At 40.2% G+C, this 17092-nt stretch overlaps 2 protein-coding genes across 3 annotated transcripts; one reads left to right on the plus strand and one right to left on the minus strand.

Moving 5' to 3' along the window:
- Positions 1-1864: 1864 nt before the first annotated feature.
- Positions 1865-11524, plus strand: acvr1l (activin A receptor, type 1 like). Its single transcript, XM_062439865.1, has 10 exons — positions 1865-1993; positions 2713-2796; positions 5880-6134; positions 6302-6513; positions 7156-7255; positions 8397-8543; positions 8791-9066; positions 9603-9800; positions 9916-10046; positions 10305-11524. The coding sequence occupies exons 2-10, from the start codon at positions 2724-2726 to the stop codon at positions 10434-10436; spliced, it is 1524 nt and encodes a 507-aa protein (XP_062295849.1). The 5' UTR covers positions 1865-1993; positions 2713-2723; the 3' UTR covers positions 10437-11524.
- Positions 11525-11622: 98 nt separating this feature from the next.
- Positions 11623-17046, minus strand: d2hgdh (D-2-hydroxyglutarate dehydrogenase). Of its 2 annotated transcripts, none has more exons than XM_062439864.1 (10): positions 16901-17046; positions 15043-15387; positions 14910-14967; positions 14676-14815; positions 14393-14586; positions 14116-14284; positions 13841-13984; positions 13596-13738; positions 13035-13200; positions 11623-12831 (listed from the first exon to the last, which is right to left on the minus strand). In XM_062439864.1, the coding sequence occupies exons 2-10, from the start codon at positions 15383-15385 to the stop codon at positions 12569-12571; spliced, it is 1620 nt and encodes a 539-aa protein (XP_062295848.1). In that variant the 5' UTR covers positions 15386-15387; positions 16901-17046; the 3' UTR covers positions 11623-12568. The 2 variants fall into 2 exon arrangements, with proteins under 2 accessions (XP_062295848.1, XP_062295847.1); XM_062439863.1 differs by having other exon boundaries at positions 15043-15417.
- Positions 17047-17092: the final 46 nt, after the last annotated feature.

Below are 17092 nucleotides of genomic sequence, written 5' to 3' on the forward strand. Positions count from 1 at the left end.
CCTCAGCGTGCATGGATGAAGGAACAGGGAAGCACAGCGGTACTTTCTAATGTGTACTGAAATGAGATGTGTAGTTATCCAAGATATCCAGCGAGAGTATACAGGAAATTGTAAGCCAGCCAAATCTTGACATGTCACATAAATATACAGCATTAGCTGTTTGAAATGTTTTATTTTGCAGAGGTGCATCCATTTTTATGATATTAGTGAAAGTGATTATTCTCTTGCAATTCACACTAGCTGGAATGTCTCTTGGCAGTGGAAACATGCCAAAAAGAAATCTTTCTAATTTAACTTATTAATCATACATAGCAGTTAGTTTAGGTTAGTGATCGATTCCTGAGAGGTCCAAAGTATTTACATTATATTATTTGATTACCAACTGAATATTCACTCACACAAACTGAACTGTTATACAATTGTAAGATTTAAAGATTTAGAGTTAAAATTAGAGATTCCATTACTTCTCCCCTGAAGCTGTTACAGTGGTCTGAGTCATACAGTTTGTATTTGGAGGAGACTCTCATACACCACCCCTCTTCAAAATCTAAATTTAGGCTACATGGAGAGATTAATGTGACGTAATTTAATGGTATCTATTACCTAATGGTTGTATTTAAAACCGTAAAGTACTAATGTCATAATTTAAAATAATGTATGCACATATTTGCATAGCTAAGTCTTGTACATATATATTAGACACTTATAAGTAAAGGTTAACTTAAATGTATAAGTATTACGCTGTAATCAATGCATTAATCTGTAATGCAAGTATCTGAATGTTGCAGCATTAGTAGGCTATTAGTGTACATTTAGGTAATTTAGACACTATGTTTTATCAATATAAATACTGATTGTGACAGTATCTAAAAACTGCACTAAGTGGTATTGAGTGAGTTGTAGTAGCCTAGTAGAAGTACGGTGTTGGGGAGTAACTAGTTACATGTAACTACTTGCATGTAACAGCGTCACGTAATTTAATTACAAAATAAATGTTACTGTAATCCGTTACAGTTACTGAGAGAAAACGTGTAATTAAATTACAGTTACTTTGGGAAACATTGATGATTACAAAGGGGGTTACATCTGATGTCAAACCTTTAAGATTTTGCTCAGGAGGAGGGTTTTTCCCTCATTTTTAACTATCTACATCATTACTGAATACATAGGTTGCTGTTTTAAATTATTTTCTAAATTTTATAAATAAATAATGATGTGGGTTTGTTTGGAGCACACATGGGATTAAATGGTGTCACAGTAACAACTAAACCCATTTTTCATAAAATATCTTTATTTTATATTCCAAAATCTACATGAACTAGTGAAAACATTTTCAAATGAGAGGTAAATCTTGCTTTATAAGAAATGATCTCCCTTATAATTCAATATTCATGAAAAACACCTGAACTTAGATTTTGGTGCATATAATGGGTACACTTACCCAAACAGTTGAAACCATTTGTTTGAAAATTAGAAAATTAATCAAAAAGTAATCAAATGTAATAAGTTACATTACTTTGATTAAGTAATTGAAATAGTTAGATTACTTAAAACATTTTAAATAGGGTAACTAGTAATCTGTAACCTATTACATTTCCAAAGGAACCTTCCCAACCCTGTAGAAGAAGTAGTAGTAGTAAGTACAGTACTTGAGTAAATGAAGCCTTACTTGATTCTACTTATCTCAGTTAAAAGGGGTTTTAATTGATGTGATATTCAGGTTATTCCCACTTCATAGTAAAACTAATATCACAGGTGTTATGCTTATTTTCGTCTTCAGCCTGTTGGAGGACTCCTCTGCCCCACAATGCATCTCGAAAATAATATTTTGGTGACGTCATGTGTGGCAGTAACAGGCAGGCAGTGGGTGGGCTGGGCTGCGCTGCTCACGGCTCCTCACATCGCAAATAACACTAATAACATCATTCAAACTTGATATACGGACACACAAACGTCGCAGAATGAGTTAAAAGCCGTGGTCCGTGTGTGCCAGGTAGGTGAATGTTTTGTATCGCTCGCTTTTTCCCCTGCTGCCAGACTGCCGCTTTGTGCTGTGATACTGCAGCTAGCTTAGCTTAGCTCGCAGCAGCATCAGGCAGCCGTCTGTCTGACTGGCGCCTCCGAGGCGCCTGTGGACGGCCAATAAACTCGCTTGTTAATGGCCTGTTGGCTACAGCAAACATCAGGCCTCCAGTCTGCAGTGTTTACTAAGGAGAAGCTGCTGATAGCTTTGCTCTATTAAAGATTTGACGCTAAAAACAGCGGCTGTGACATTGAAATTTAAGGTGTGAAGTCAGCTTCACCTCAGTTGTTGTAAATGCTGCATTAACTGTTAGCCTGCAAAGCAACAACAAATGTTACCACTGAAGTCATCAGTAGTAATTAGCTCGTCCATCAAAGAGTCAACGTCAAACCATATGATCATATTGCGTGAGGATGAAGTCATTTTCTTTTTAACTACTATTGCAAGTGATCCCATGTGGCTATTTTAGAAATGGTTGCAGTTTGCATAATTAGTTATGTGTATGAAATAAACATTTGATAGATACAAACTGAGGACTCTGCCATTATGAGATGTTGCTTCCTTTCTGTCTGAAGCATTGGCAGGGATCATCAGTAAACACAGAAGGGGGTAAATGTAATTATCCTCTTTGCAAGAGTGTACTCATTTGAACTCTCTCTGGCTCTTCTCTTATTCCCTCTCTCCTTCAGTGCACTGAAACATGGGTTGTTGCGGTGCCCACGTCCTCCTGCTGCTCTTGCTACAGGCCCTGCAGACATCGTCAGAGGGCTCAGGTATAATGCTCATTCTATATGCTCTTTCACTGCCCCCTCCCTTTACTATAGACCCATTTTGAGCTTTTTCATGGGGGCACAGTGGATCTTTAGGGGGAGATAGCCGGTCAACAGTATATGCCACTTAGGAGTGGTATATGTAATCTGAAAGCTGACAACTTGTTTTTCTAGTCTAGTTTTTCTCTCATCATAAATCTGTAATAAACATTATGTTTTGATTAGGCATCTATTCAGATTTTGAAAGTTCAGAGTGTATAAGGGCTTAAAACATTAAGTTGGAAGCATATGAATTTAATTCCCCTGCTCCATTATGTCTAGTAACTTTCTGGGTTGATACCATTTGTTACACTGATTTAGTGCAAAACTTAACCATTTTTTGACCACTTGAGAATGAATGAAAATGGTCAAAAGTCCCACCAAAATGCCACATTAAGACACCAAGACCTTGAGTAACTCCATAAAAAATTCATGCTGGGATTTGATACATTTGGAGATTTCTTTTTAGAGTGATGGCGAGCACTTCTATTCTATAAATTGCTCAGAAACCCGCTTATTGTCAGTACACCTAGAAAAGCCTTCATCCTGTGAACATGTGAATGCTCTAGGTCTGTAGTATGTGGCTGTAAAGTTTCACAACGCTGTGATTGTCCTGGAAGTCACAATAGATCATTTTATACAGTCAAGTCAAATTTTAAAAAATTGTCTCACTGCAATGAAATGTCAACTATGGGGAATAACATCATCACACATGAATACAATTTGGCTTACTGAATCCACAATAGTCTCAGCTTTCCAGTCATACCCAATTTATGCGATTCCAAGCCTGTTCAGGGACCCCAGTGCGCAGAAATATTCAAATACACTAAACACTATTTTTAGAATAGGTGAAAATAACAAACCTGCATGGTTTTTTTTTTGTTGCCCAAAACTGCATGGGATTAGCATAAAGTGGGCATTGAGTTGTTCCCAACAAGTTAGCATGACTTAGTTGGTACCAGTGGATGCCTTAGGTCATCTAGTTTCTTGTGATACCAGAATCTTCACTCTAGCTTTAAAACTGAGCCCATTTACACCTCTGAAAGACAGTAATGTCAGTGAGGACTTCAGCGTCCTTGTTGCGTTAAAAACTGTTTAAAAAGTGAGGTTAAAAACAATTTGCAGACAGAAATGACTCATCTTTTGTCTGTTCATGATTTGCACTCACACCAAAAGACCATGAGTTATTATCTCACTGGCAGCTGTTATTTCTAGTGAGGAGTAATCACCCACGTCTATGACAGCAGGGAGTCACGCATTGCCGTTACGCCCAGAGTGATGATTTGAAGCTGAGCTAAGTGTAAGGCACATTCAGACAGTGACATTTGTTGCCATCCAGGTGCCACAACTGCCATGTAGCTCACCACTTTGCAATGTCACACTACAAAGCTCTGAACATGGAGTGTCAAAAACACAACAGTGCCTTTTAAGACATTTATTTATTTATTTTTTAATAATTTTGTGGCATTTTTTACTTTAGTGAACAGGTGATTGTTAGGTCAGATGTGAAATGTGATAACCACTTGGCCACCAGGACGCCCCAGAAAAACAATATTACCCAAAGCAAAGCAGCGATAGCTTCACAGACTGTATATGCATCATGATTGCAAATGAAACAAACAGAAAATGAGCCGGCTTGATTGGTTTCATTAGGCACAATTATGTGTTTCCCGCAGCTCTCATTATCTACATTGTAAAGCCCCTTTGAGGAAAATTTGTGATCTTGGCTTATACAAATAAAGATAAATAAAACCGACTTGACTTCATCCTCTGCATCTGGAGCTCATCATTGGGTTCTTTGTTTAATTGTATAACTTTGCTGAATAAAATCTGAAACCAGGGAATTGTGACACAAGTGCTACTCTGGCCTTTTTGTTTGGTTGAATTAAATCACTGAAATGTGCGTGCCATCAGTAGTTGCAGTGGAATCTGCAATATAAATGAGTAAAAACTAGATCCGAACAACTCACCTGCTGCTCATTGTTGTGGCTTTTCAATAGGCAGTGTTTGTTATTTTTAGTCTTTGTAATCCAGAGTTATTGCAATGTCTAGAAAAAGTCATATCCTGTCAAAACAACTTGCTATGGGCAAATATTTGTTCCATGTTGACAGTGAAGGAAAAACTGATGTTTCTGGTTTAGTGATCATTTGATTAATGTACCAATATGTAATGTATTTACTGTACTAACTCATAAAATAACCGTGATATGTTATCAGAGATTAAGAAAACATGCTAAATTGAAATACTGGCTTCTCCGACTGTAATACTACAGCCATTTCTTTGAAATTTGTGCTCTGGTGCATAACGTCTGTTTTTGTTTTGGCCTGTGTGATTTGGCCCATCTAACCTGATAGTGGTGCTGGTGCATAATTTAACACATTACATGCCACTGCCACATAATGCGGTGTCAAGAGTTAGTGGTCATTTCACATATTTCTGTGAGATCAAGTTGACGTCCATTCCGACACCCCAGGTTGCCAGATATGAAACAACAGCACACAAACACAGCGTGCTGCAGCCATGGAAGCAAGCAAACAAACTGGATCAACTGAGATTGATTCCTCCCGACCTAAAAACCCCTGAGCTTTAAGTCTGGGGAGAAGGGGACGAGTGGAGACAACTCTCCAATATATTGAATTTAGACTGCAGTAGCCGTTTTAAACGTTTGCTGTCAGTGTTACATATTTCTCCTTTAAATTCAGCTAGAAGAAAAATGCACTTTATTAGGGTTAGGGTTGTTTGAATCAGAAACTTTGTGCATTGTTACTTGATTATTCTTGTCACAGTTTATGGAGACTTAATTTTGAGCACAGTGAGAGTCCCATCTCCCTGGTGACAATTGCTAGAGGATGACAGGACCACCCACTGCTGCGTGTCTGTCTTGTAGTGTGAGCGCACAGTCACTTTATGCGTGAGTGAGAAACTCTGTGAGACAGAAGTCTTACTGTTTGGTTTGCTGCCTTAAATAATTCCACATTGTGTGTCTGTTTTTATGCACTGCAGAACAGCAGGAGAGTATAATGAACTCCTATCATCTCTTCCACAGATGGACAGTTGGTGTGTCTGTGTGATAGCTCCAAATGCCTGCAGGCCACGCAGTGCCACGGTACCCGGTGCTTCTCCTCTGTCAAAGTGGGCAGCAGCGGGGTGGAGTTTGAGCGTGGCTGCCTGGAAGGGCTGGAGAAAATCCGTTTGCATTGCTCCACAGCTCCGTCCTTCCACCAGGCTATTTTCTGCTGCGCCCAGGACATGTGTAACAGCAACACTACCAGGAGCTATCTGATGTCTCTGCTGCCATCAGGTACAAATAAACTAGTAACCTACAAAAAAAACCCCCATCTTCAGCAGAGAAGTAAATCATCAAGCAAAATAATCGTGTGCGGTATCTGTTCATGAAATATTGTGGCACTATTCTACTTTTCCTGTTTCTTCAATCTGAATCTATCTTTTGTCTACTCCTACCCACAGTCCCAGAAGGAGAGCCAGTCCGGTATCGTGTAGAGATGCTGGCTCTCTTTGTACTTGGTCCTGTGGTGGTTCTGGCTCTGCTTTCTGTAGTGTCTGTACTGGCCTGCAGGAGGCTTCACCATGGCCGTCTGCAGAGGTTGCAGGAGTTTGACACCGAACAGGGAGCCATAGACGGCCTCATCACCTCCAATGTGGGAGACAGCACTTTAGCGGTAAGAACAACAGACGGTCCTGTTGAAATCACAAAAAGAAATTCACAGCAAAATAAAGAGAGTTGGTTTCTCTGCCTGCCAGCCTGATCTGTGTGTACATCTGTCTTAGCAAAACATTTTCCCCTCAAAGAAATAATTTAGAAATGTGGTTATTTGAGGGTAAACAGTTGTTTTGCTAGCTGTTTACCCGCCTGATCCTTCAGATATCAGACAAGTTTGTTGGGGAATCTTAAAGTCCTGATTAATTAATTCATATAAAATTCTTGGCTTTCAGTGGTGCAAATTTAAGTCAAATATTGGTGTTTTTTAAAAATATTTTAAAATTTGCTTTTTTTCCTCTTTTTTTTTTTTTTTAATTCTGTGATTTCTGGTGCACTCTGCTTTTATAGGAACATAAATTAAACAATTCATGCAGACAAGAGCTGTGTTTATTTTTCAATTAATCTTAAGCTGATAAAAAATAAAAATCTGTAGAATTTAACTCTCAAATTGAATTGGTGTAACTTGCAGAGAGCCTGATTATAGCGTTTTGGTCACATTCATTTTCGCTATTATTTCCAGCTTAATCAGGCACATCATTTCTGTAGTGCAGGGAAAGATTGTGACATACGCAACTAAACTGATATTTGTCTCTATATTCAGGACCTGCTGGATCACTCGTGTACTTCAGGCAGTGGTTCAGGTCTTCCCTTCCTGGTCCAGAGAACTGTGGCCAGGCAGATCAGTCTCATGGAGTGTGTAGGTAAGTACAACAAACCACAGTAAACATGCTGCCTGTGGACAGACTTATTAGCATTTTACCTTTTTGCTATTTTGAAGGAGCTATTATCCAAAGCAAATCACAGGCGAGGCAAGTGTTAGAGGGCAGTGACTCAAATAGAATTGGTGCAAATTCTTAAGTAGCTGATCAGGTACAAGTTCAGTGAGAAACAGCACTAGACAGAAGTCTTTTTAAAAAATTTAAAGTAAGTACAGCTGGAAGTAGACCAGTTCATATAAAACCCAATAAACAATAAGAAAATAGTGCAACAATCAACCGTGCTAGTCCTCACATTTGAGAAACTAAAACAAATGAAATGTTTTTTGCTCAAAAAAATCACTGAAACAATTAATCAGTCATCAAAATAGTTGCTGATACATTTTCTGTCATTCAAACAGATTTACAAGTAACCTGGGCCACCAACCACAAAGCAAATTGTTTCCATTAGTTTCTTTATAGTCAGGAGAAAGAAACGTCTACTCAGCCGCTTATCTGCTGAACATCAGCAGTCAGCCTGTGTCAGTCAGTCTTGAGTCATTCACACCTCTCGCAGACTGCGGTCCTTCACGCTCAGTTTCAATCTGCTGCTCATGTTAGTTCCTTTGAGTGACTAAACTTATCTACTCTAGCCTGTAACCCGTATAAAGATACAAATCAGACAAAGGTGTTAAATATATACGATGACAGGTTAACAATAATGATAGTTCACATTATTTTTGACTTAACTGTCAACCTATGGATCTATCACTTCCTTTTTCTTTCCATTTTTGTCTCGACTGTGTTTTTCCAGATTACGAGACTTGGGAGAGGTTGTTGATGCAAGGTTTACTCATTTTCACAGTAACTCTGACAAATTTCAATTTGAGTGTTCAAATAAAAGTATGTAGGTCACATGCCTTGGGATCCTGTTTTGTACCACAGTACCATATAGTACAGTTTGTACTAGTTTGGAATTGGAAAAATGTGGCTTTGTGCATCGTTGCGCTGTTGATACATCAGATCTGTGTCTGTGAGAAATCAGACGCTGCCTCTTAGTTTTAACAAAATGTAAAACTCATAGTCCTGTATATTTATTCTGACTTTCTGTACTTTTATCTCTCCTTTTCTCAACCCACTTTTCAAGGCAAGGGAAGGTATGGAGAGGTGTGGCGAGGCCAGTGGCAGGGGGAGAACGTGGCTGTTAAAATTTTCTCCTCAAGAGATGAGAAGTCCTGGTTCAGAGAGACTGAGATCTACAATACAGTGCTGCTAAGACATGAAAACATACTGGGTGAGTCTGTTGCAGGAAGAAAATGTCAGATTTTCAGATCAGTCAGAGTGAGGTGGGAAAAGGCTGTTTCAGGAAAAAGGACGTTTCTTACTCTTAAAAAATGACATTTTCTTGTATTTTACTGATTTAAAACATGTGAACAGAGATGGTGGAAGAAATAATACAATAACACCTCTGCATCATAATATATTGCAAGCCAGCAAAGTATCTCAGTAATAATTGAAACTATTTCTTTCCTTCCTCCCAGGCTTCATGGCGTCTGACATGACTTCTCGTAACTCCAGCACCCAGCTGTGGCTCATCACCCATTACCATGAAAATGGCTCACTTTACGACTACCTGCAGCGAGTTGCTGTGGAGACGTCGGAGGGCTTGGCCATGGCAGCATCGATAGCGTGCGGCCTGGTGCACCTGCATACAGAGATCTTTGGCACAGAGGGGAAACCTGCCATCGCGCACCGGGACCTGAAGAGCAAAAACATCCTTGTTACAAAGGAGCTGCGTTGCTGCATCGCAGACCTGGGTCAGTCATTTAACGACTGCTTAGTTTTTATCCACTATTTTTCAGACCTTTCTATACTGCATCATAGGTCCAGTTTCCAATATTTCATTCAGTACTATCAGCTGCATTTTTGAGGAGCATTAACATGAACAATAACAGCACCACCTGACTTTAAATTTACCTTGAGGACAATATATCTTTTTTTTTCTTTTTAGAAAGTTTATTTTTAGGACATACCTGATCAGTAGTAACAAGATAAATTAGATATAGTAGTATAGTATACATAATTAGATTAGTTAGTAGCTTTTCAAGGAATCCTGTGGAGTCCACATTGTAAGCATTATTTAAAAATCTTAATTTTTCATAACATGCTTTTTGTGATGTAATGTCATTTATATACTGTTATAATGCTGGCTGTGCTAAACATAGTCAAAGTTGAGGCCAGTATAAGATAAGTACGTTTTTAAAAAAACTGTTAATCATGCAAACATACGGTTTGTACAGGGTAGATATTTCTGATATCTTACTTAAATAATATATATTTTTGTATGTTACAGGGCTGGCTGTGACACACTCCCAGGCAGACAACCTGCTGGACGTGGGCAACAATCCGAAAGTGGGCACCAAGCGCTACATGGCCCCTGAGGTGCTGGACGAGACCATACAGACAGACTGCTTTGACGCCTATAAGAGAGTGGACATCTGGGCCTTTGGGCTGGTGCTGTGGGAGATAGCAAGACGCACGTACAGCAACGGTGAGTGTCACACCTGCAGTGAATTTTAAGGACTTAACAGGACACAAGGACATCCTCTGGTACCAATTACGTTGCTTGGATCGGTTCCACTCATTTCTGCCATCTCAATTTCCAGGTATCGTTGAGGAGTACAAGCCTCCGTTCTATGACCAGGTGCCAAATGATCCCAGCTTTGAGGACATGAGGAAGGTGGTGTGTGTGGAGCAGCAAAGGCCTTTCATTCCCAATCGATGGTTCTCTGATCCGGTGAGTAATACTTATATTAATACTTAATTTACCCTTTTTTTTTTTTTACCAATAACGTCCACCACTGCTGTGTGATCTAGTTTATTCGCAGATTGCCCTTCAAGAGGCATGACTGATTTGAACCCCTTAGTGCCCTTACACATCTGAAAGCTCCCGTAGTCACATTGATTGTGGAGCTTCCCCTCACTGTAGGTGTGTTGCTGCATGGCTCTCCTGTTATTTCCCATCCTCTTTATCATCTGTTTCTTTCCCTCTCAGACGCTATCTGCTCTGGTGAAACTCATGAAGGAGTGCTGGTACCAGAACCCATCTGCCAGGCTAACAGCACTGCGCATCAAGAAGACCCTGGACAAGATTCACAGCTCTCTGGAGAAGGGCAAAGAGTCGTGAGAGGGGAAGAGTAGCTTCAGAGGCAGCTGCCTGATGTCAGGGCTCGGCTCAGAGAAGAGCCCCTTGTTTGTTGAAAGAGAAAGGACGATAACGGGGACGGACAGCCTGAGGAAAGAGTTGTTCAAGTGTCATCCACCCTCATTTTTCTCTTGCTCTCTCACACTTTCTCTTCCTTTCTCTGTGGTTGCCTTCCACTGACATCCTTCTCTCTGACTTGAAGCCCACACAGACCTGTCCTGTCTGACCAGCCAGCCTTCACTGTGGGACATAAATCAGTTGCCAATGTGTTCGCACTGACATGAACTGGGGACTGTTACCGAGTGTGAAGAACATGGTCGCATATGGTAGTATCCCATCCCGATGCTTTAATACCCATTTAAGACTGCTCTGGGTTTGGCCTTCTTAAACACAAAACACTTACAATTCAATTTCTGATCCCCTGCCAGTGTTTTTGGCGTGTGGTCGCGGCATTCTGCTCAGAGACAATCAGAAAGAGTTTCACTCATTTAGCTTTATTAGAACATGCCAACTCTCGCCACAAACACACTACAGACACACAAATGTGTTCACTTACAAAAGGAAAAGAGCCAATCGAATCAAAAGATGTTTTTAAAACTTTTTAAAAATAGTATGATATTTATGTAATAAATCTCCACTGCTACCACACTACTGAGGATATGTAAGACGGCGTGTGAAACTGACTGTATACATATATAGGAATTTACTCTACTGGACATTCTGTACCCATATTGTCATTATTGGAGCTAGTAGGAAATGATTTGTTAAATAGCGGAAAAGGGTAGGAAAATTGTTCCCGCTGAGCTTGTTTGTTGTATGGGAAAAACAGGATACAACAGTACATGTTTATCCTGGTGGTTCCTGGAGTAGACACATGGTAAGTACCTGCCAATAGGAATTAGTCTGTATCTTATAATAAGAATATGAAATGAACCGATCCTCTCTGCCTGGCACACTTTATAAACTCACTGTGGCTGATTTAAAGTCTTCTGTGCAAGGACAGAGGGTTAAACTAAGACTTGTTTATAGTAGAGCTGACTTTTTTTTTTTTTTTTTTAAAGATAAAGGAGTTGAAGTCTTTTTCTGTAGCGAGCTGGGCCTCCATTTACTCCTCATCTCCCATCATGCCACACTGTAAGAGCTGCCGGAATAATGAAAAACAAAACACTCCGATCTTCATTTGGTTTTATTCAAAATTCATTTGAAACTGATGAAGTTGCCTAGGTGTGCGGTTACAGATGTTCACAAATGCTGGTTTTGTTTTGAGAAAAAATGTTGCTTTGTCTTTTTTATATGTAATAAAACATTTACTGCACTCTTGCCTAATTACTATCTGACTTGTGTTATGATTTAAGGACATTTCCAATAGAAATTTTACATTTCAGTTATCCATGTAGTAGAGTTAACACTGTTTGTATTCTAGTGCTGGATGTTACTACACGAGCTGCAAGTTAGATGCAGAACATGTGGACTCTGACAGAAACAGCTGTCCACCAGACAGATTATAGCCACAAGTGTTTACGCATATTTAAGATGTTCAAGCCCTCAAGGATTCAGTCACTTTCTTGTTCATCGCCTGCCTCCTAGTGGCTACTGATAGGCATAACACTTTACAGAGAATGAGGATCATTCACCTCCTTCCTCTCAGTACTGAAGAACATGGTAGTTTGTCTTAATGCACTTAAACAGAATGTACTTATATAAAATTAGTCAGATATTTTATGAAACAAGGACTGGATCAGAGTAGGGCTACTCAGTGCAAGTATCAGAGGTAGTTGATGCTTAAAGTAACTTCAGTTGAAACTGACAAAAAGTCAAGACTTCAATGTCATATTAATGCTCTTGTGTAAATGAACATGATTATTTTTTTTAAGTTTAGGAAACATGGAGCAAACTGTTTGTGGCTGGTTCTTATGCAAAACCTGCAGCTCAGCAACAAACATGAAGGGGGTATCACAGGAAAGGGTGTGACCTGCTATAAAACTATATGTCAATGAAGCTGGAGCTCAAAAACAGCCCCTGCATGAGCCCTATATTATACATTACCTTCTACAGCCTTGAAAAATATGGCTAAAAGTGTCTACAAGAAGACAGACCCCCTGTGGCGCTGAGGGTCATTTCAGGTTGTCTGGCAAAGTCTTGTACGGGTTGAGAATGCCTTTAGGGTCCAGCATGGCCTTGATGTTTCCCATCAGAGCGACAGCCTGGCTCGGTTTACTGTAGTAGATGTAATTCCTCTTCTTCAGGCCCAGCCCGTGCTCGGCACTGATACTGCCCTGACAGCCAGCTGTCCACTCGTACACAAACGGCTCGATGGCGGCCAGGAGAGCAGGGTCTTTGGCAGGAGAGGTGATGTTCAAGTGGAGGTTCCCATCGCCTACAGTAAGAGATGGAGAGAGGGGGGATCAGGTCAGAGATGAATGGTGACCGTGAGGTGAAAACTATTTAATTTGAATATTTAATGTAAGATACCGTCTATTTCAGGATATAGTAAATAAAAATCATATCTCATGCCAGCAGGCTGTTTCTCCCTGCCTGACATGTAGACGTTTTTCATCCCTTTCCGTCTCGCGGTCTTACCGACATGTCCGTATCCCACCACACTCTTGGCCCGGTCCCCTAGATGCTCCCTCATATCTGTCACCAGCTGGTAGATCCGCTCCACGGGAAGTGAGATGTCATACTTGTAGGTGAAGCCATCGTGAGTCAGCGCTTCTGTGACCCGTTCACGCATCGACCACAGAGCCTTGACACAGGAAGACAAGACAGGAAATACGGAAAGGTTGATTGTGTCATTATGTGTCATTATTTGCACTTACTTAACATGCCTCTACACTGGAGTTTATAAATGATTAGCTCATCATTTTAACAGAATTTTCCAGAAAAAAGGCCAAAAATAGCTCATTCAACCTCTCAGATGTAAATATTTGTAATCGCAATTTGTCTATTGTGTTAACACACTTAATAGTTGGAGGTTAGTTGGACTAGAGAGGCAATTTGAAGACGCTACCTTGGGTTTTAAGGAAACTTTGATGTGCATTTTTCTATATTTTATATGACATGTAAAAGTCTAAACAACTTATCAATTATCTAAGAATATAATCAATAGATCAATCATCAATGAATATAATCAAAAGTTACCTTTATTTTTGAGTCCTCGGTTGCCACAGTCCCGTCGGTAACCAGTGATGATGTCATCGCTTCCTCTAGGAAGTTATGAAGCTTCTCTCCGTCATGTGTGGGGTCAGATCCAGATGTTTCTATGACAACGTAGAACGGACAATCTGCAGAGTGGAGGGAACATCTTAGTATGTGCACATGTGTGTATTTACCTGTTTCAGACACAGATAATGCCTGCATGTGTGTGTGTTTGTGCAGCTGTGTACCAGAGATGGGATTGGAAAGTTTGAGGTGCGTATTCAGCAGCCTCATACATTCACTGTCCAAGAACTCGTAGGCTGACAGAATTTCTCCTAACATGCCTCTGCAGAGCTGAAATGTCTTCAGCAGCTGCTCAAAGGTCTCACAACCTAAAAATAGAGACAACGATGGCACGATTAAGCTGCTATTTCATGAATACAACTCTAATCTTCAACAATTATGACAATTTCCTAAACTGACTGCACACAGTTTTGTGATTGTAGATTTGAGAAATTCATACCCAGAAAAACCACATTTACAGATTTTGGTTTCCTTGGACAAAGGACGGACACCGCGGTAATGACCCCCAGTGTGCCTTCTGACCCTATAAAGAGCTGTTTCAGGTCATATCCTGTATTATCTTTCCTCAGCGTGGCCAAGCAATCCAGCACCCGCCCGTCTGCCAACACCTGTACATTCATAAACACAAGCATTAGATCAATTCTCATCAGAAGCATCAGACACCTTTCCTCTTCAATTTGAAATATCAAAGTTCTTCATGTATTTACTCCACTCACCACTTCTAGACCCAGCACAGTCCCATGTAAGGAGCCGTATCGCAACAACCGGAGTCCACCTGCATTAGTTGCAACGTTGCCCCCGATGTGGCAACTACCTTTTGCCCCAAGATCCAGCGGCATGATGTAGTCTTTCTCCTCCAGGTAGAGAGACAAGTTCTCCAGGACACAACCAGCCTGGCAGGTCAGAATACCTGTCAGATAGAGAAAAGGATCTCTTAAAGTGATTCACATAAGCTGTAACATGTACTTTTTTTTGAAGATGTAGTATTTTGAGACTCACCAGAAATGCTATCAAAGCTCATGATGTTGTTCATGAGAGCAGTGGAGAGGATGATCTCATCATAAACTGGCACACTTCCCCCGACCAGCCCAGTGTTTCCTCCTTGTGTGTTCACTGCCAGGTTACGACTGTTACAATACCTACATGAGGGGAGTAGAGGAACAAGACAACTTTAAGCATCTGACACACACCTCAGTTGTCTGTTTATCCAACCAGCAGCTGTTAGTTCTTTACCTGAGAATTTGAGAAACTTCCTCTGTTGTCTGAGGTCTCAGCAACACTTCACTGGAACCTGAAGTGAACATTAATGAATCAGAAATATGAAATACAAACAAGTAGAATGAGTTAAATCAGGTCTAGGCGTCACCTCTCACTGATTTTAGCCAGTCCACATTAGTTGACTCCAGCAGGTCTGGATCGGTGATGGTTCTGGCTGGAAGAAGCTTCTTGAAGAAGTCCAGATCTTCTTCAGTTACTCTGGAGAACGGCAGCCTCTCTGGAGCTGCAGCGGGGGACTGCTTCTGCCCATCTGCCCCAGCGTGCAGCTTTCGACAGCAGGCTCCAAACTGCCATGAATTGGTGAGGAGAACTGGACTGCAGAGGTGTAAATGTGAAGGTCTGGCTGTGTTTGTAGATGAGAGGGTGCTGTGGGGGCTCAAATGTCTCAGAGCTGTCTTAAGTCTTAGTGTCCTGTGCAAAATCCCAGCCATGACTGCAGAGGGTTTAGAGGAGGTAAAATAGGCTGCAGAAGAGACACGGGATGAATCATAAGTCTTGTTACACAAGACAGAAGCTGGTAAACCTCTCAGTGCAACAGATATTCTTTTTCTTATTAACCAGGTTGGATCACGGTATTTGCAACAGCTCAGGAAATGAAAATTGAACAACATTAATCTACTCATCTGTCAGCTTTGTAGCTAATCTAAGCTCCCGCAATGAAGTAACACTGTTCTGACACCAGAAAGGAACGTAGCTTTTGTAATGTAGAATCCAACTTCTTCTTACTTAACAGCCAACATATGGAAATATAATTTCACTGTAGCTCCACTTTACAAATTTGGAAAACGAATTATCAAAGAAAGTCAATGTCAATAGACAGATGGGTGACAAATTAAAGGAAAAAGCAACAAAGTGGCTTAGTAAGATGTTGGGTCACTATGTGCCACCAGAACAGCTTCAATGCACCTTGGTATTGATTCTACAGAGTCTGAACACTACTGGAGGGATTAACACCATTCTTCCAAAAGATATTCCCTCATTTGGTGATTTGATGATGGCGGTGAAAAGCGCCATGTAACATGTTGATCCAAAATCTCCCATAGGGATTCAACTGGGTTGAGATCTGGTGAATGTGAAGGTCATAGCATATGATTCACATCATTTTCATACTCATCAAACCAGTCAGTAACCCCTTGTGCCCATTAGATGGGGGGATTGTCATCCTGGAATAGTCCACTCCCATCATTATAGAGATGTTTCATCACAAGATAAAGATGATCCTTCAGAACAACTTTGCATTGGTTTGCAGTGACTCTTCTCTCTAATGGGACCAGTGGACCCAAACCATGCCAGCAAAATGCCCCCCACAGCATTACAGAACCATCACTGTAGTGGTCAAGTATTCAAATATGCATCAGTTTTTCCTTTGATTTGTCACCCTGTCTGTATAATCTTATTTTACTAATCTCTGAACAACTCTGACAATAACACTGATTATTTTTCCAACTTGTCTTCTGAGCCATAAAATGTAAAATAGTGACCATAACTTCCAAAGTCCAAAGGAGACATATTCATGTTTTACTTTGTCCAACCAGCAGTCAAAACACCCCAAAAATATTTAGTTGAACATGACTGACGATTATAAATTTAAACAGCAAAAAGTCAAAGAAAGCACTTTTTAAAAACAGTTATATAATTATCACAATTGTTGTAGAATATGTGAAACAGGATTTTTTTTTACCTTTATGACATTTCACAATAATTATCTAGTTTGCAGTAATACTCGTTATTGCAGTAGTACGTTTCCAAGGTGCTTAAATGCTACTAAACTACAGACAAACTGACGTTGAATTTCGTATAAGAAAGCTAAGATTAAATAATTATTATCAGCAGACTAAACTGTTAGAGAAATAAACACCTTGCACCTAGAGGAGAAATCACTCCAGTTAGCTCAATTAGCACAATGTTTGACAATAATTTAGCGGCCAATATCTATCATTACTTACCATAAAGGTTCACTTAACAGCCCGCACTGCTGTATGCATGTGAGTTATGAAGTGTCAAGAATCTGTCTCAAAGTTCAAGGGTAGTTAATTTACTCCCAGAAGACACTTTGTGTGTTTACGGCTAACACGTTAGCAAAGTGCAGGAAGCAGCTGAGAGTGAAAGGTCATGGAGATGTGTTTGGACCAATCAGA

This window comes from Scomber scombrus, chromosome 19 (assembly GCF_963691925.1).
Source record: "Scomber scombrus chromosome 19, fScoSco1.1, whole genome shotgun sequence".
Classification (NCBI taxonomy): Eukaryota; Metazoa; Chordata; class Actinopteri; order Scombriformes; family Scombridae; genus Scomber; species Scomber scombrus.

Excerpts from the sequence above, each read along its gene's own strand:
- d2hgdh (XM_062439864.1), bottom strand. The coding sequence starts at position 15,385 with ATGGCTGGGATTTTGCACAGGACACTAAGACTTAAGACAGCTCTGAGA. Across the intron at positions 13,739-13,840 it reads ACTTTCCAATCCCATCTCTG|ATTGTCCGTTCTACGTTGTC; the intron begins GTACACAGCTGC and ends TCCACTCTGCAG. Across the intron at positions 13,201-13,595 it reads CCGAGGACTCAAAAATAAAG|GCTCTGTGGTCGATGCGTGA; the intron begins GTAACTTTTGAT and ends TCCTGTGTCAAG.
- acvr1l (XM_062439865.1), top strand. The coding sequence starts at position 2,724 with ATGGGTTGTTGCGGTGCCCACGTCCTCCTGCTGCTCTTGCTACAGGCC. Across the intron at positions 2,797-5,879 it reads GACATCGTCAGAGGGCTCAG|ATGGACAGTTGGTGTGTCTG; the intron begins GTATAATGCTCA and ends TCTCTTCCACAG. Across the intron at positions 9,801-9,915 it reads AAGACGCACGTACAGCAACG|GTATCGTTGAGGAGTACAAG; the intron begins GTGAGTGTCACA and ends CTCAATTTCCAG.